This window comes from Scomber japonicus, chromosome 2 (genome assembly GCF_027409825.1).
Source record: "Scomber japonicus isolate fScoJap1 chromosome 2, fScoJap1.pri, whole genome shotgun sequence".
Lineage (NCBI taxonomy): Eukaryota > Metazoa > Chordata > Actinopteri > Scombriformes > Scombridae > Scomber > Scomber japonicus.
The window spans coordinates 17,019,303-17,035,703 of NC_070579.1; the positions used below are offsets into that span (position 1 = coordinate 17,019,303).

The window sequence follows — 16,401 nt, forward strand, 5'->3', positions numbered from 1 at the left end:
CACATTAACTATTTGGCCATGTGCAAGTTATATGTACAGTATATACAGTAAAACAGTGTTTTTAAATCAGTGTTTGGTAGTTTAGGAAGTGCACCAGAAGATGGCACTATCATATCTACTTTGACATGCTTCAAAATTGAGTTTCATTGTGCAACAGTAGGGGTGTGTGTGTGTGTGTGTGTGCAGCTTTCTCTGCTTTTGCAGATAATAATCGGTCATTTTGGGAAGATGTAACTTGGAAGGAGTCCATTTATGAGTCTGGTGGGAGTTTTATCAGCTGAAGAGTTAACTAACAGACAGGAACTCAACTCTGATACAGGAGGTGCTGGTGAGCGTCTTTAAATGTCAAGTAGCCTGAGAGAGAGAGTGTGTGTGTGAATCACCTTTTTCTTTAAATATAACAGTGGCAATGTTTTTCATCTCAGTGTTTGTTTATGCAAGATTAAGTATTTTGATTATAAATGTAACTAAATAGGTTAAAGTGCAGATTCTCTACTCTTTAGTTGTTAGCACACATGAAGTTTGTACAACATGAAACAGACTAATAATTTACTTCTGGTGCTACTAACATTTCTAAGTGTGTATGCATTAAAAGAAACTACTGACTTTAACAAAGGGGCTCTCAACAACATTTTCAGTATAGTGCTGGAGGCAATTGGCAGTTGGGTGTTATTTACTGTGCTGGACAGCTTCTCCCTTTAAGTGGCCAAAATACACACACACACTCACACACACACACACACACACATACACACACACACATACACATCAGGGCTCAATGTGCTGCGAGAAGATCGAGAACACACCCCAACTGAGCTGCCCCTCCATCTGTGAGATAAGAGGGGTATGCCCACACTGTAGTCAAAGACAGGATTTCTAATGGCTTTTGCAATGTACTATTTCCTGTACTATTGCAGCAAAAGATGCATATTTAGACAAGGAAAAAAAGTGACACATAAAAATGTATTTGTAGGCCTTTAGTAAGAAGCTGTCCATTATTTAGACCACATTAAGACCTAAATTAAGCATTTTTTTCTATTCTCTGGCAAATTTGGTCTCAGAATTTTTGTCCAAAGGCAGTCAAAGCTCACTTTTCACCTCTCTTACTTTCCAGTTTGTTTACTAGTTTAATTTTAGTCAGCATTTCACAAACAAGCGTCTCTTTTGCTTTAAAAACAGCAGTCTAGAAAGCATACAAAGTTTTATATGTATTTCCTCCATTACCACATACTGTACATATTTTATCCCTATCTCACAGTGCCTGCACACAACCTTCCGCAGACTTTTTTTTTTTCTGTCAGTGCTGTGCCAGCTCCTCCAGCTTTACAAATATGATAAGACGAATGCTGTAAGAACTCTCCCAGCACTATGGTAATGGTTAACCAGATAACTCATTTAGGGGTGGGAATAGAAAACAGTCAGAAGTTATTTTGTCTTCTTTTTTTTGGCGCTTGCCCGCCTTCAATGTGTTGAATTCATTCATAGCAGGACTCAGAATGGAGGAGACGTTGCAACAAGAGAAACCAGAGTCGGAATATAAAAATGAGACTGAAGATCAAGGTGAGTTTAATCTAAACTAAAACTCTTATTTTAATTCTACACCAGAAAGTTGATTTAGCAAGCTTTTAATTTGCATACTGTGTGGTGTCTTTTGATCAACTGAGACAGAGAAATCTTCTCATCAGCCTCTAAACTGCATTTGTACAAATGACAGATACATTTATCACATCTGTGTTTTTTATAGTATCTATGTTATATGTTTTACTGTGCTGAATTAGTCTGGTTTCTCTGGGTTTTTGTGTTTTGTAGGAGGGATCCGTCGCCGGTTGCGGGACAGGGACCTCCTCAAAAAGAGAAAGGCTGAAGCAGAGGCGAAGGAGACTAACCAGTGGGTTTTGGGGTAAATTTATATAAAAGCACAGACGATGTCAGTACAGTGACCTACATTTACAGCTGTGTTTATGTGGATCAACCATCATTGGTTCAGCAGTGCAGCACATACCTTCACAAATTCAAGTGCTTATATCAGTGTAATGATACTGTAAATAATTGCTCTGGTGCAATGGAGAGTAGAAATTGATGTTTTAGAAAGGTTTAACAAAGCTTTTTAACACAAATTGCATTTTTAAAGATACTGTATGTTACAGTGTGTGGTGAAAACATTATCAGCAGTCCGGTTGCTTATCGCTCCTTTGGTTTATATTGAATGGGGCAAGAGCAGCCAAAGGTTGCTCTGTTGTTTCTATTGACGCCCCAGATTCAGGTCAAGGACTTTGTACTATTAGCTTTGCAAAAGAATCACAAAGAGCTGTATCGATGTCCACTGTTGCTGAAGATGATTATGATTGTTGTACTCTCTCAGGTTGGAGAGCCAGAGGAAAAGACCAAGAGCTGAGCAGAAGGGTGGCTCAAGGAAGAGAGGGAGGCCCAGAAAGAGTGAGGTCACACCAGAGATCCCTTTCCTTCAGGAGGAAACAGCGCCAGCTCAGGAGGCTCCTGCTGTAGTGGTGGTGCCTGAACCTGTGGAGGTGATCCCAGCTCAAGCATCAGGCTCTTTGACCCCTTTACTTGCTGTGGGCAGTGACATGTTTGAATCCCCGCCAGCACCTGTCATTGCTGCCCCAGCTCCTGTCATTGCTGCCCCAGCTCCTGTCATTGCTGCCCCAGCTCCTATGCTGTTTGGGTCTCTGCAAAGCCCCCTCTTTGCTCCCACTCTGATTTCTCGTGCTCCAGTGAACCCGACTCCAGCCTTTGTTTCACCCTCAGTTCTTGCTCCCGCCAAAGTTCTTGATACGGCTTCAGTTCCTGCCCAAGATTCAACTCCAGCTCCAGATGCTGTTCCCGTCCCGGCTGTGTCCCGAGACCCTGTTCCAGCTGTAGCTCAAGTGGAAACTCTTTACACAGAGTCACAAGACAGGGTGGCCCTTGACCAGGTCCTGATTGAAGACTTGGGCCCAGATGACGAGGATGACATCCCCCCAACTCAAGACAAAGGAGCTGATGAAGGTATTAATTTAAAGGGATTAAGACCTTTAAGTATGGCCTGCTTGAACTGTTTCTGCCAATTCATCTCTGCCAAAATATGCATTTATTTCACTATTAACTATAAACTGTCTGTCTTCTTTTTTAGATCTGAGTGAGACGCCGTTGATCAATGTGTCCGAACAAAGTAAAATGTTGACAATTCCCCTCTATTCCTCGCTGCCTCCTCCACAAGACTATCTCTCAGGAAACTGATACTAATTTTGTAAAGCACACTTTTTAGATACTGCCTCAGCTCAGATTGCTTCTCATTTTGGTCACAATTTGTATCTGATTGTTGCTTTGATCAGTGTTCAGCCTTCTGGCCTGAAGAGAACAGGAATGATGAGTGTATGCATTGCTTGTTTGAAAAATGAATGAATTCAAATTAAACCTATATGCTTATTTATTGTTGGTTTGTGCCTTGCTGCAACGCTTGTGAATTTTGTATTTTGAATTGAACACACAGCAACTTTTGCCTGCTTTTATTTAAAAGTAAATGATAATAATCATTGGTACAAAAAATATATTTTTAATTGTGGATTTATTTCGATGGATTTTGTAAAAGTTGTTTTTCACTTAATAAAATAAACTGCTTACATCATCATAACTGTGATCATTATTATTAGAGGTGCAACGATTAGTCATCGATTAGTCGATTAGCTTACTACTTTGGGAAACAGTAATTGATATTTTTCACAATTTTTTCTGATATTTTATAGACAATAGAACTAACTGATTAATCAAGAAAATGATCAACTTACTAATATATAATGAAAATAGTAATTAATTGCATTATTACCAGTGCCATAATAACCGGCATCAGCAGTAAATGTAACAAATACATGACCAAGAATAAATAAAAGAGATGTTACTTAAATGCATTCATAGATTTGCATCCTTTAATCACTGTTTTACAAAAACGTTTTTAGTTATTTCGGAGATGTCAGTGCTCTGTAAGCTTTTACAAAATACAGAATTTGTCACTTCTTTTATTTTCACCAAGTGTATCATTGAGTGACAAATTCTGTCACATAAATTATAAAGGGCACAATTTATATGCATACGTATTGTAACAATAAACCATGTTTCCTGCTCTGATTAATGAAATTAAAAACTATATTTCCATTATTGTTTACAGACTAAACAGAAATACTGTAAAAACAAAACACAATATAGTACTTTTTATGTAGTTGTTGTTTTATTTATTCATGGCTCTATTTTATGTTTGCTTGTATATGTATTGTATGTAGCTTATGTATAATAACATGATATAAATAATAGAAAAAAAATCATACATGAATAATGATAATATGTCCGTAGTCTTCCATAGTTTCTCTACAGGTCATCAAATACTGTCCACTAGCTCCCTTTAAAAACAGAATAAAAGTGTTTTTTGCCCTTTATCTTCATACCAAACACAATATTTTCTCTTGCGAGAGGAATATATGTTGGATTTTTTTTGACAGTCCTGTAAATCCTCCCACAATATCAGAGAATTCATTCACAGGAGAAAGATGAGTAGTTTCAGTTTCAGTATCACAAATGCTGCAGTTATTGTGATCAACACTGAACCTCTTAACTTTATACTAGATGTCTTCATGTAGGCCTACTCACGGTATTTATAAAAAAACTAAAAAAATTAAGATCTTTACTCTTTGTTGATCAGAATATACAATAGAATAAACAGAGAATATACAACCAACCAGTCATTCCAGTTCATAAATAAAGGATAAATAAAACAATTACGAATAAAATATAATAATTCCAATTGAAAGAAAGAAAAATAAATAACTGAATAAATAAAAATGTAAAGGTATAAGTGAGAGACATCTTCAATTAAAGCATTCTGAATAGATTTTGATAACAGATCAATTTTTCTTATTTTTTTTTTACTGTGCAAAGACTCAAAATAATATATGTTTCCAATTAAAATTACTTTCATAATGGGGTTGTTTTTGGCTTTGTGGATATGAAACTTAACGTACCTGACAAAATAAAAAGGTCTACAATGTTAGAAATGTTGATATTTTGATACACAAAACAGGAAAAAATACCCTTTTTCCCAATACAAATCTTATGTGAAGTTTTGGTTTAAAAAAATACCACATTCAAAATACAACACAAAATGAGTAATTAAAAAATGAATGAATAACATCCTCTTTTTCAGTTTTACAAAAGGAGCATTTGTCTAAATGTACTCACTGTATTTATAAATAAAGCTTGTTTGAAACTCATGGCTGCCCTCTGCTGACGTAACTGTGCTAGTAGTGTAAATTTATCAATGACTTTGTCAACATGCTTGTCCTTTTTATATAGAAGATTTACGATGTACTGCTTAATGTTTATATGATCATATAAACATGACATGATGAATATGACAAATAGACAGAAAGCTCCACCTATCAGGTGAGCTGTCGGTCATCAGCTGTTCACATGAAACGCTCCTGATTGGCCAACGAGAAACAGGCTACTTCCGCGTTGAGGGACTCCCACGTGTTTCTTCAGCGTGTTGTTTGTTTCTGTTTAGCAGCTAGCCAAAAAGCTGACTTAGCTAAAGGTGTTTTTTCTTTTGTTATAAAAAAGAAAGAAAGAAGAAGATGAGTCCTCGATGTGAATGCTGCGATGAACACATTAATAATCTAAATCAGCAGGTTTCTGTGATGCGAAAAGAAATACAAAACCTGAGGTAAGCTCTGGAGATAATAATAGCACGGTATATTTCACTCTTTAGATGTGGCCTTAACAAACGTTTAATTGTTCTTCTGTAGACAAGCCATCCATAACACTTTATCAATCATTGGTATTCATTTTTATTTGTCCTTCTCCAACAGGAAGATGTTGGATAGTGCAGTCAGAGCTAATCGTAAACATATGATATCCATTCAGTCTGCTGTGTCAAAGATTGAACTCAGTGAACCTGACAAACTCCAGCCTCCCTCAACAGTTTCACCAGCATCACCAGTATCACCACAGGCTGCACTGGAGCAAGGTAATTACTATTAGGGCACCAACTGAAGTTTAGGGCTGCAACTAACATTTATTTTCTCAATGAATCCATTAATCATTTAGTCTGTGAAATATTAGAAATAGTGTAAAATTATTTTCTTGATTAATCATTTTGAATATAAAATGTCAGTGTTTTTTTTTTTTTTTTTAAAGCTTTCTTGGTTAAAAAATTACTGAAGTGATTAATTGATTATCAAAATAGTTGCTGATGAATTTTCCCTCCATCAACTAATTGACTAAATTGACTAATTGTTGCAGAATTACCTCATTTAGATTTGTCTGATCAAAATGTCTAAACATACAGATGTGGAATCCTCAACTCTGTCTGACAAGTTTGCCTATAAAATTAAAAAAAGAAAGAATAAGATAAATGTATTAACAAAATAGAGGCTGCTGAATTTTTTCTTGACCCACGAATTGATTAACCAGCTAAATGTTGCAGCTCTACTCATTATACAGGATTTGTTGGGGCAAATGTGATCATAGTGAAGTAAAAGTAGAAAAAAAGAGGGACATGTTAAACTGAGGGAGGTGATGGTGCAACACATGAATGAAAAGTGCAGGTTACTGGTTACTAAGTTCTTAATTACAAGCAATGAAAACGCTTCACACAATGGTGCATCAGTGTTACTATGTTACAAATCCAAACAATACTGTTAAATATGTAACGTTACAGGAAACATCCAGACAGTCCCAATTGGTTACATTAGTTCCTGTTTCTCTGTGAAGAACGGGACACCCAGACAGCCCACTGTTTGTGGCCCGTCAAGAGCAGAACTGCGCATCCAGCAGAGCGTCTTCAATAACCCCGAGCACGCTCTGGTGGGGCTGGAGCAATACTCCCATGTCTGGTAAGAAACACACACTCCATGATTACATTTATTTTCTGCATATTCTCTTTTACAGTTAATAATTTGATGCTGAGTGGGAAATATTATCACTGTTGGTTGTTTTAATTAAAATGAAGTGTTTTGTAGTCTGCTGTGTGACTCATAATATAGAGATAATCAGCCTGTTGAAGTGCTGGAGGTTTGAGTGAATATGTGTTAAGATTTGCAATAACTTCAGAGCTGCATAAACAGGAGATCCCAAAAACTCACATAAAACCTTTTTACTAAAGTAGTTTAATTATACAACATTAAATCAAACCTGTTAAATGAGACTTTTTCATTTTCATGAAAACATTTTGTCTCATGTTGACTTTTCCTTGCTTGAATGTCGTGTACTTGATTCCTGCGGGTGTTTAAAGCTTTTTGAGAAAAGTATTGTGAATAAAGTGATAAAGAAAGATATAAATAAAGTTGATTTGACACTATTTTAAAAGTAAACCTTTCACTTTCTATGTGTGAGCTACAGCCCTGGCTCCTCCATTCTGCATGTTGAAGTGTCCTCAGGCAGGATACTGAACACCAAATTGTTCCCAGTGTGCTCATCAGAGCGGGGGTGTGAATGAGTGAATATTAGCATATCTTTTAAAGCACTTGAGGAGTTGATAAGACTAGTAAAGTGCTATGTAAGCGCAGTCTGTATACCATGATAATAGCTGTAAATGTCTTAGATCTATCTAGAACTTGTGTGCTGAAGATTTATGAATATGAACTCTTTTTTTGTTTTGTTTTGGACATACAACAGTCCCTATCAACAAACCTGTCTCTGCACACATTCAGACGTATTGTTAACTGTCATCAGTGCTTATTTTCACTGTTTGGTCTGTACAGGATTATCTTCCTCTTTCACAAAAACGGGCACCTGAATTACAAAGCCAAGGTGAAGCCTCCCAGACTGAACGGTCAAAGAGTTGGTGTATACTCGACTCGCAGTCCACACCGACCAAATGTCTTGGGCCTAACTTTGGCCAAGCTGGATAAAATTGTGGGTAAGTATCGTTTAGTGAAATGTGTCAGGGTGTCGACATTTCAGTGTGTTTACATTAAAAAAGGCCTGACTACAGAGTCTTTGTCTTTTCCCTCGCATGTAGTTAATTAAATTAAACTGCACCTCTAAATGTTAAGCTGTCAAATTGAACTCTAGTCACATCACAGAAATAATTTACATTCTCGTCTTTTATTTCCAGGTGATACAGTATATCTCTCAGACATTGATATGATTGCTGGCACCCCTGTCCTGGATATCAAACCCTACATCCCAGAGTACGACTCCCCCCACACCAGGGTGGGCATGGACTCTGAGCCTTATGAATCTAACACAGACCAGTCGAAAGCATCTGCCGTGTCACTGAATGAAACAACAGATATGTTGAACCTTGATTACGACTCTGAAACAGATGCTCAGTCAAACCCAAAAGCTGGAAAAACTGAAGACAACTCTGGGAGTCAACTCTCAAAAGACTCATCCAGAGTCCGTACTCAGTTACTTCTGCCTGAAGACCTTCGCAGTGTGCTGGATGAGGTTAGGGGCTATGTGAGCCAAAGAGACCAGATAGATTGTGAGGGAAAGCCAGTTTTAGATTCACTGAAAACCAAGCCAACAGAATCGACAGCAGACGGACCTTTCTATGGGGAGGAAACGTACAGCACCATTGCTGGCTGGATTAGAGAGCCTCCCGTTGCCAGTCTGGAGGTCCGCTTCACTCCTCATGCTGAGAGGGAGTTGGCAGAATTCCTTCCCACACACCTGTCAGGTAAGTCATTTTGAATCATGTACTTAACTTCAGAACATTATTTTCCGACATGAGGAAACTCCTTTTGCAGTATAGGACACATTCAGGATAAAATAACCTATTAAAGTTAAAATGAATGAAAACAAAGACAAGCAGGAGAATAAAGATGAGAGAAATAAAGTTCTTAGCAAGAGGCAGTTTATAATGTGTTAGATATAAGAGCACTTACTGCATATATTGGATAAATGAAACCTTGAACCTGTTACTTTTTGGAAAGCTGCATGTCTAACCAGAAGGGTGGGTGTCAGATACCTTAAAGAGATTGTTGTCTGGATTTGAAATGATAAATGTAGCTTTATGTGTGATTTGTCTTCTGTAAATGTGTGAAAGAGAAGGCTCCTGCTCACCTGTGATATTACTGATAATTTGGTGTTTCCAGGAGCTTTTTATCATTTTGAGAAAAAAGTGATGTGGTGTTTTTCTCCACAAGAGGGTGCTATTGTGAGAGATTAATATGAAAGCAGCCATTCATAGCAGGACAGTGTGCCACCACTTAATAAAACAAACCTGCATACCTCACAGGAAACTCTGAAAGTGACAGACCCAGGTTCAAGTTTCTCAGCAGTTCAGACGAGGCTGCTGCCGCCATCAGAGGGGTGCTTTCAGCAGACCCACGGTCAATATACAGGAGGACTCGCTGCAAAGACCGGCTTTTCTTCTTCACTCTGGACACAGCTGACATCACCTGCTGGTTTGGACAAGGCTTTGCTGAGGTGCTGCGGGTCCGACCTGTTGAGCACCGCATTGCTTCGATAAAAGCTTTATGAAAATAAAATCAAAGCCTTTCTATTTTTTTGGCCTCTGGTACAAACACGATTACCGACAGGATGCTTTAGTTGTGTAGAAACGTTAAATGATGAGCTTATTAAGTTAATCTCATTTTTTAAAATCAAATGTCACAAATGTTAATTATTTTAAAGAAATTAAGCACATTACTTCTCCACTAGCTGAGCAATATTTTAAGTGTGCATAAACCCATTCATCCAAGTTATTGTTAAATTGGAGGATCGTGTCAATATATTTTAATATTTTTATGTATCTCTTTTTTTTTAATTTGTAAGGAGAAATTGGCTCTGTATCCTCTGTGAAAAATAAACTGATCATGAATGTGTAGACCTTTTTGGTTTTTATTTTTATTTTTTTTTACAAAAACATTCTCAAACAGCAGACAATAAATTACTGCAGCTACAGTTTACAATAGGGTGCTTATGTCAGGAAAGGTGGTGAAGGCAAATTGGATACAATAAAACTTATGCATGTGCCTACAGACATGTATGAAGACATATAATAACACTTGGAATGATAAAGTGTGTCTGATATAACCCTCCCCCCATTTCAGAAATGTAACTGGTGAATGAGGTGTCTCCTACTTCACTGTAAAATCAATTCTCTTTGTGCACTGGAGGCTTGAAGTTTCCACATCATGTTTGTGTAAGTTGAATACTGGACCAGAATTGGCTTCCAAACTAGTTAGGATGCCACAAATCCCACTCGTAGGTTCACCCATTTAAATCTGAATTTCAGTGAGCACAGATAACCTGTCAAACTGCACATAACATCATTCTGCACGGTGAAGCTCAAACATTTAACTGTGCTGTACTTTTAGGAGACTTTAAAAAGACCAACCTCAGCTTGAACTCCCCAAATTCAGGCAGCATGTCTGAATATGTCAACCATTAATGATTCATGTCACTTTTCTCCCCGTGCAGCCCTGGGTCTTTCTTTCTGGTCACTGTTTAATTGAACTAATCCTGACCTACTGGGAGAGAAGCTTAAATGTGCCAGTGGGGAGAACTGTGAAAAGATAGATGAGGGAGGGCATTTAAAATCTACATAACTGCCTGCACTCCACTGACTGGGACGAGAGAAAACATCTGATCTTGATGTGTGTGCAGACATTTGATGTCCTCTTACATCAGCCTTTGTGAGGACAACTGCATCCCTACCTGTACAGTAAAGTACAACAACATTGAGTCATGGTTACTACAGAGCTCAGGCACAGATAAGGCCTACAGGGGTGGAGATAAGGACCTCTATAGGCAGGAAGGCACACTGACAAGCTGAGGGATAGATTCACAGCCAACAACTCATCTTTGGTTTGGCAAGGCCTGCCAGAAATCACCAACTGCTCTCCTACAGGTTAGACGGACTCCCCTAATCCACATCCACTTCTCCCCACATCTCCCCAACTGCTCTACACCCCCCCTCCTTTAATAGCTTAGCTGTACTGTTACCAAACTGGTCTCATGGGGGATTTCACATCCCTCATTTACTTGTATTTCATCAACCTGTATTTAACATTGTAAATTACATTCAACCTCCACTGTTAGATTATTTATTTATTGCACACATCACATTACAGTTCTGTACTGGTCACCTTCATATTGTCACATTTCATACACTTTATTTATTTGTACAGTCAATATTTCATCCAAAGTTGTACATCCAAATTCAAAACTATGCTTAGTCTATTTATTGTTTATTTCAATTTTGCTTTTAAGTTGAGGGCATGCAGGGCACAACCAGTAAACCCTGGTCAGAGGACCTAAGGGGTTTATTGGTGATATAAGGATTAAGAAGGTCACAAATGTACATGGGTGCTGACCATCCAGGGCTTTATGTGAATACAAAAACCTTAAAATGAATCCTTAACTTGATGGGAAGCCAATGTAAAGATGATAAAATGTGATGTGAGTCATCCTGCTGGATCTGGTCAACAGCCTTGTGTTTTGGACTATTTGTAAAAAGTCCAGGATTGTTAAAAGGGAAATGGGAATTGCAGTAGTCCAGTCGGGATGATATAAAAGACTATACCTATACCAGACTTGAGTTTGGTAATGTTTATTAAATGGAAAGAACATACATAGATATATAGATATATAGATAGATAGATAGATAGATAGATAGAAAAACAAAAAAGGTTACTACTAAAAATACACAAAAGTTGCACTAATAACACAAATATGTGTATATATGTGTAATAAGTAATAATAAAATACTTGGTGTGCAAAAAGTCCCAGTAAAAGTACCTAACACCTAGAAAAAATAAAACGTAACCTGTGTACACATCCAGTCCTTAATGGGAATCAGACAGACAGAAAAACAGTGAGTTTGTCAGTCAGGGTATTGATATGAGATGTGATAGGATCCATTAGTGCAGTTACATGAACGTCCTGTGGAGGCAGCAGTATATAATCGTGCCTAAGTACGTCACACGGCGTCACACAAACAGACGTAGAAGAAGAGAAACGGACCAATAGGAGAGCTGACGTGTGTGTTTTGAATGAGAGGCGGTTGATGGACGCCCAGCAGCAGATTTAGTTCTCTCATTATCTTTTTCGGATTAAAGTGGACAAACAATCGGAAGGTAACATGAATTTACAGTATTTCACACATTAGCGTTAAGTTCACAGTTTGGTTTGAAGAAAGACTCGTTAGTTGCTGCTGTAAAATGTGGTCACGATAACTTGCGTTTACGTTAGCGTTAGTAAACTTAGCTAACTCTTCATAGTTTACAGTACAGCAGTCTAAAGGAAAGGTTCACAATTGTTCAAGTCTGTCTTAAAATAACAGTCAGTTGTATAAGTGAAAACTGAAATATTTTTTTCTCGCCATATTAATTCCTCCTGTTCATTCTGGCCATTAGACCATCCCGGATTCATTATGCACTGACAGTGTAAGTTAGGGGGGCCGATATAAACACACCTCCGTCTAATATGAAGCTTCAGCCGTCCATATTAGCCAAATAAAGTAGATATGTGTAAACGTTACAATCTTTGTAATACCAAAGCCCCTCTTTGTGTTACTATACTTCCTCCACATCTCAACAGGGAAACACAAAGAGGGAATTTGATGCCAGAAAGACTGTAAATGTGGCATATACTCACTTAATATGACTAATTTAGACTGCTGAAGCCTGTTTTCACAAAATGACTGTGTGGACCCACTCGATTTTGGCCCCTATCACTTACATTAAAAGTGCATCAGAAGGGGATCTTTCAATAGCCATTATCAGTTAACTTTTGAAAAAACAAATAAACAGGAAATATTTGTTCTCATTTGCAGTGTACAGGTTGTTTACCAGCAGTCATGTCCTCCAGGAAGTCATGGTCCAGTGGGCAAGAATTGGTAAGATTTTTGTGCTCTACACTGCATAACACACATTGTTAAGTAACTACTGAGCAAGCTAGTAATACTTAATTTGACTTCTGTTGATATTAGCCTTCAAGCAGATCTGGAGTGCGTACCCCTATGAGAAGTCTGGAGAACGAAAGACTGCATCTGTCAGCTCCATCATCAAAATTCAAATCAAAATCACGGATCAATACTGATTCTGTGAAAATGGCAAAGGTTCGGTGATACTAATATTTGGAAATGCTCACATTGTTTTCCATGTTTCTGTAACTTTCTAACCCTTTGGTCATTCTCATCAACAGGTTGATGTTCCTCCTCCAGCCAGTGTGATACAGACCAATGTTCCCAGTATTGATAAGACAGCCTGTGAACTTGGAGATGTAACATTTAAATCCTTTATCTGTCCTGGTGGTGAGGTTGAGATTTCATGTCCTTCAGTATGTGCAGAAGAGAGCATTGTTTTGCTTAAGGACCAGACTATGAATCATGCCTGTGAAACTGAGGATACAGTCATATCTGATAGCATGATAGTGCAGTCATGCGGTGACCACAGAGAACATCCCTATTACAATCCTGAGAGAAGTGATGCTTCTTGGGTTGACATTGATGCAGAACGTCTCTCTGACATCCAAAACATTTCACCGACCACTGGAGAGTTGGATGGTACACAGACCACACAAGAATTAAGCGTTTTTCAGGATTGCAGAGGGGAGAACAGTGTCACTTGGAAATCCTTCGTCTGTGATGGAGGTGAGGTGGAAGTTTCAGATGTCACCAGATTACAAGATGAGACCATTCCTCTGCCCAAAGGAGGGTTTGGAGAGCTTTTACAAGACAACAGTGTAAATTCAAGCAACATCTTTGACTGTAGCCAGTTGGGTCAAGCAGAACATGCTGAACATCCCTACTCCAGCAGCGAAAAGTGTTTTGTTCCTATCATCACTCACTTGACTACCATCGCTGAGACCCAAAGGGGTTCTGAAAAGCCCGGACTAAGTGAAGTAACCTTCAAATCATTTAACTGCACTGGGGGTGAAATTGAAGTTTCAGATGGTACCAAAATGGCAGATGAGACTACGGTTCCTCTACCAGCTGACCAAACTGTGACAAACAGTGAGTCACGCAATCATGGTATAGATCAAGGCAAGTTAGCTGATGATCATGATGGTAAAGACCACTTAGATCACCAATACTGTAATAATGAAGAATCTCTACCAACTTCAAGTGACAACCTCCCCGCTGCCCAGGAAGCATGCAGCCTTCATGTGCTGGATAAGGTGGAGCTGAGTAGCTTAGTCGTACCTGATGAGCAGACTGCTAAACAACAGGGCGCCGCATTTGACTCTTTCATCAGCGCACAAGGTGAAGGTGAATTATCAGGTGGTATCCAGTTGTCTGAGAAGACGTCCCCTCTACTGAAGGACCAGTCAGTGATCTGCCAGCTCCTGGATGACAACAGTGTAACTACTCACATCACACAGGATCACATCAAAGATAACGATGAACATTTTAACAGCCATGTGGAAAATGATGAAGATGTCTCGGATACTCAGCCACCAGCTGCATTTTCACTGATGGACACCCCTTTAAAGGCTTTAGATAATGAATCTATTAAATTAGAAGTCCAACAAACATCCAAGCAGCACTCCATACCGGCTGATGACAGTGTGTTGCCATCTTTGCTTCATAAAACAGTATCTTCTGACTGCAATCATCTCGTGGCTTCAACAGAGACTCCCACACCTGTGGAAGTGCAGCAGCATCCAGAATGTGATTCTCAAGTGCAGTCTGGCAGTGGACCCTCTGAATCCAGTGAGACAAAAGACAGTGCTCTTGGTTCATCTGGAAATGGACCACTTCCTTGTAGCTCTGAAGAAAAACCTCATGCAGAGACCCTCCCTGACGTTTTGAGAGTGCTGTCTGAATGTCCCTCAGTAGCATCAGCGTTGCCGTTCCTCAGTCCTGTTATCAGGAGAGCTTCTCTATGTGTGTTAAAGGCTCGAAGAGATCTTGCTCTGAACCAGTTGTTGGCTGATGATTCTGCTCTCGATGGTGAGAAGAGCTTTTTGGCTCCTGCTAATGTCGACCCCAGAGGTTTATGGGCAGAACACTTGGAGAGCCCCATGCCTCGTCCTCTCTTCAACTCTACTGCTTTAGGTTACAAGGCCCAGCCAGACGCAGTCACAGAGGCAGCTGAGGATTTGGACGAGAAGCTCTGTGCAGCTCCTCAGTCAGAAGCAGAGAATCCGGCTCTGGATGTGCCTATGTCTCTAGATGGTCCTCTGCAGCAGCAGCTGCGGCAAATGGCAGAGTTCCTCCTCCTGGCATCAGGGAAGATGGACCTTGCTGGCATCTCTGCTCCCATCTCTGCGCCTGTCCCACCTAGCACTGCCCCCACAGTCACATCAGCAAGAGCTACTCCTGCAGAAACCCACAGCATCTGTGTGGGCACCAGTCCTGTAAAACTGGTAGACCACAGCTTGAATACATCTGGCCAGTTTGAGAGAAAGAGGGATTTCTCTGTGGATGATGCCTGCACTCTTACTGACCCTCTCCTGTGGAAGTAAGTGTTGTCTCTGAATGTGTTATTAAATAAAACCTAGCGTGCATTTCCATTGACAATTTGTTATTATGGTGATTGAGACTGTTTTCCGCCTCTCACTGTTCCTTGCGTCCTTTCAGTGTACCTGCAGGCAGTCTGGAGGGTCTACCCAGAGAGGAGCTGGAGCAGAGATTAAGATCTAGCATGATCATGGTGGAGGCCTTGGTGCAGCAGTTGGCTATCGCTAGAGCACATAGATCTCCTCCTGCTGGCCCACCGCCTTCAGAGCTCAGGGAGAAGCTAGTGCAGACAGACCACACTGAACTCAGCCAGGTAAGGGTACATTTAGACAACTTAAATGAGCTGACATATGGACATTTGAAGCATTTTGAGTTGGAACTTGTATATTTTTCTGTTTTTTTCTCTAAAAGAAGCCTTCATTTTCTTTTCTTTTGCATTGTGTATATAGACCACAATGTACAGAGACCTATATATGGAGGCTTTGAGACGGATTGATGATTTGGAGCTCGATGGAAGTTCACTACATAATCTCACCCAGTGTATGCAGGACATGAGGGTCACCATGGTGAGACATAATGACACAACACATGCTCTCTAATGCAATAGTTTAAACTTTATTGAAAAAAACAAACCCCAAAAAGCAAAAAAACTGGCATGTCACTTCTTACCTTTCTTTCACCATAAAACATATTTCAGTTTTAACTGTAATGATTCACATCCTCTGTCTTTATCTGTCCCAACAGACTTCTTTGTCTTGTGACACGGATGCTGCTCTCTCTAACATGAAGCAAATGGGGGACATTGTCAGAGAAGACCATCAAAGCCTCGTTTCACATGTATGTAAACATGTATTCCAATTATTCTTATATGATACAGTATTAAGTGTGTGCTGTGCATGTTGATGTATATTCTCCCTGTGTTGTTTAGTACGGTGAGATGAGGTCTTTATTTGAGAAGTCAAAGGAGACGCAGACACGAATGATGCAGAAGGTCA

General features: G+C 39.3%; 2 protein-coding genes and 1 long non-coding RNA gene across 7 annotated transcripts; all 3 read left to right on the plus strand.

Moving 5' to 3' along the window:
• The first annotated feature begins 214 nt into the window (after positions 1–214).
• hemgn (hemogen) lies at positions 215–3,625 on the plus strand. 5 transcript variants are annotated; one of them, XM_053337991.1, is made up of 5 exons: positions 215–328; positions 1,486–1,560; positions 1,810–1,888; positions 2,363–3,006; positions 3,131–3,625. In XM_053337991.1, exons 1-5 carry the CDS (start codon positions 253–255, stop codon positions 3,235–3,237), a joined length of 981 nt encoding a protein of 326 aa, XP_053193966.1. In that variant the 5' UTR covers positions 215–252; the 3' UTR covers positions 3,238–3,625. The 5 variants fall into 5 exon arrangements, with proteins under 5 accessions (XP_053193966.1, XP_053193934.1, XP_053193941.1 ...); XM_053337959.1 differs by having other exon boundaries at positions 216–328; positions 1,810–1,900; XM_053337966.1 differs by having other exon boundaries at positions 216–328; positions 1,489–1,560; positions 1,810–1,900.
• Positions 3,626–5,541: 1,916 nt separating this feature from the next.
• trmo (tRNA methyltransferase O) lies at positions 5,542–9,477 on the plus strand. The gene is made up of 6 exons (XM_053326277.1): positions 5,542–5,710; positions 5,856–6,013; positions 6,707–6,881; positions 7,749–7,906; positions 8,105–8,671; positions 9,233–9,477. Exons 1-6 carry the CDS (start codon positions 5,622–5,624, stop codon positions 9,475–9,477), a joined length of 1,392 nt encoding a protein of 463 aa, XP_053182252.1. The 5' UTR covers positions 5,542–5,621.
• Positions 9,478–12,034: 2,557 nt separating this feature from the next.
• LOC128368541 (uncharacterized) lies at positions 12,035–12,999 on the plus strand. The gene is made up of 3 exons (XR_008321971.1): positions 12,035–12,077; positions 12,776–12,838; positions 12,932–12,999. It is a non-coding gene; the product is annotated as an uncharacterized LOC128368541 (long non-coding RNA).
• The last annotated feature ends 3,402 nt before the right edge of the window (positions 13,000–16,401 follow it).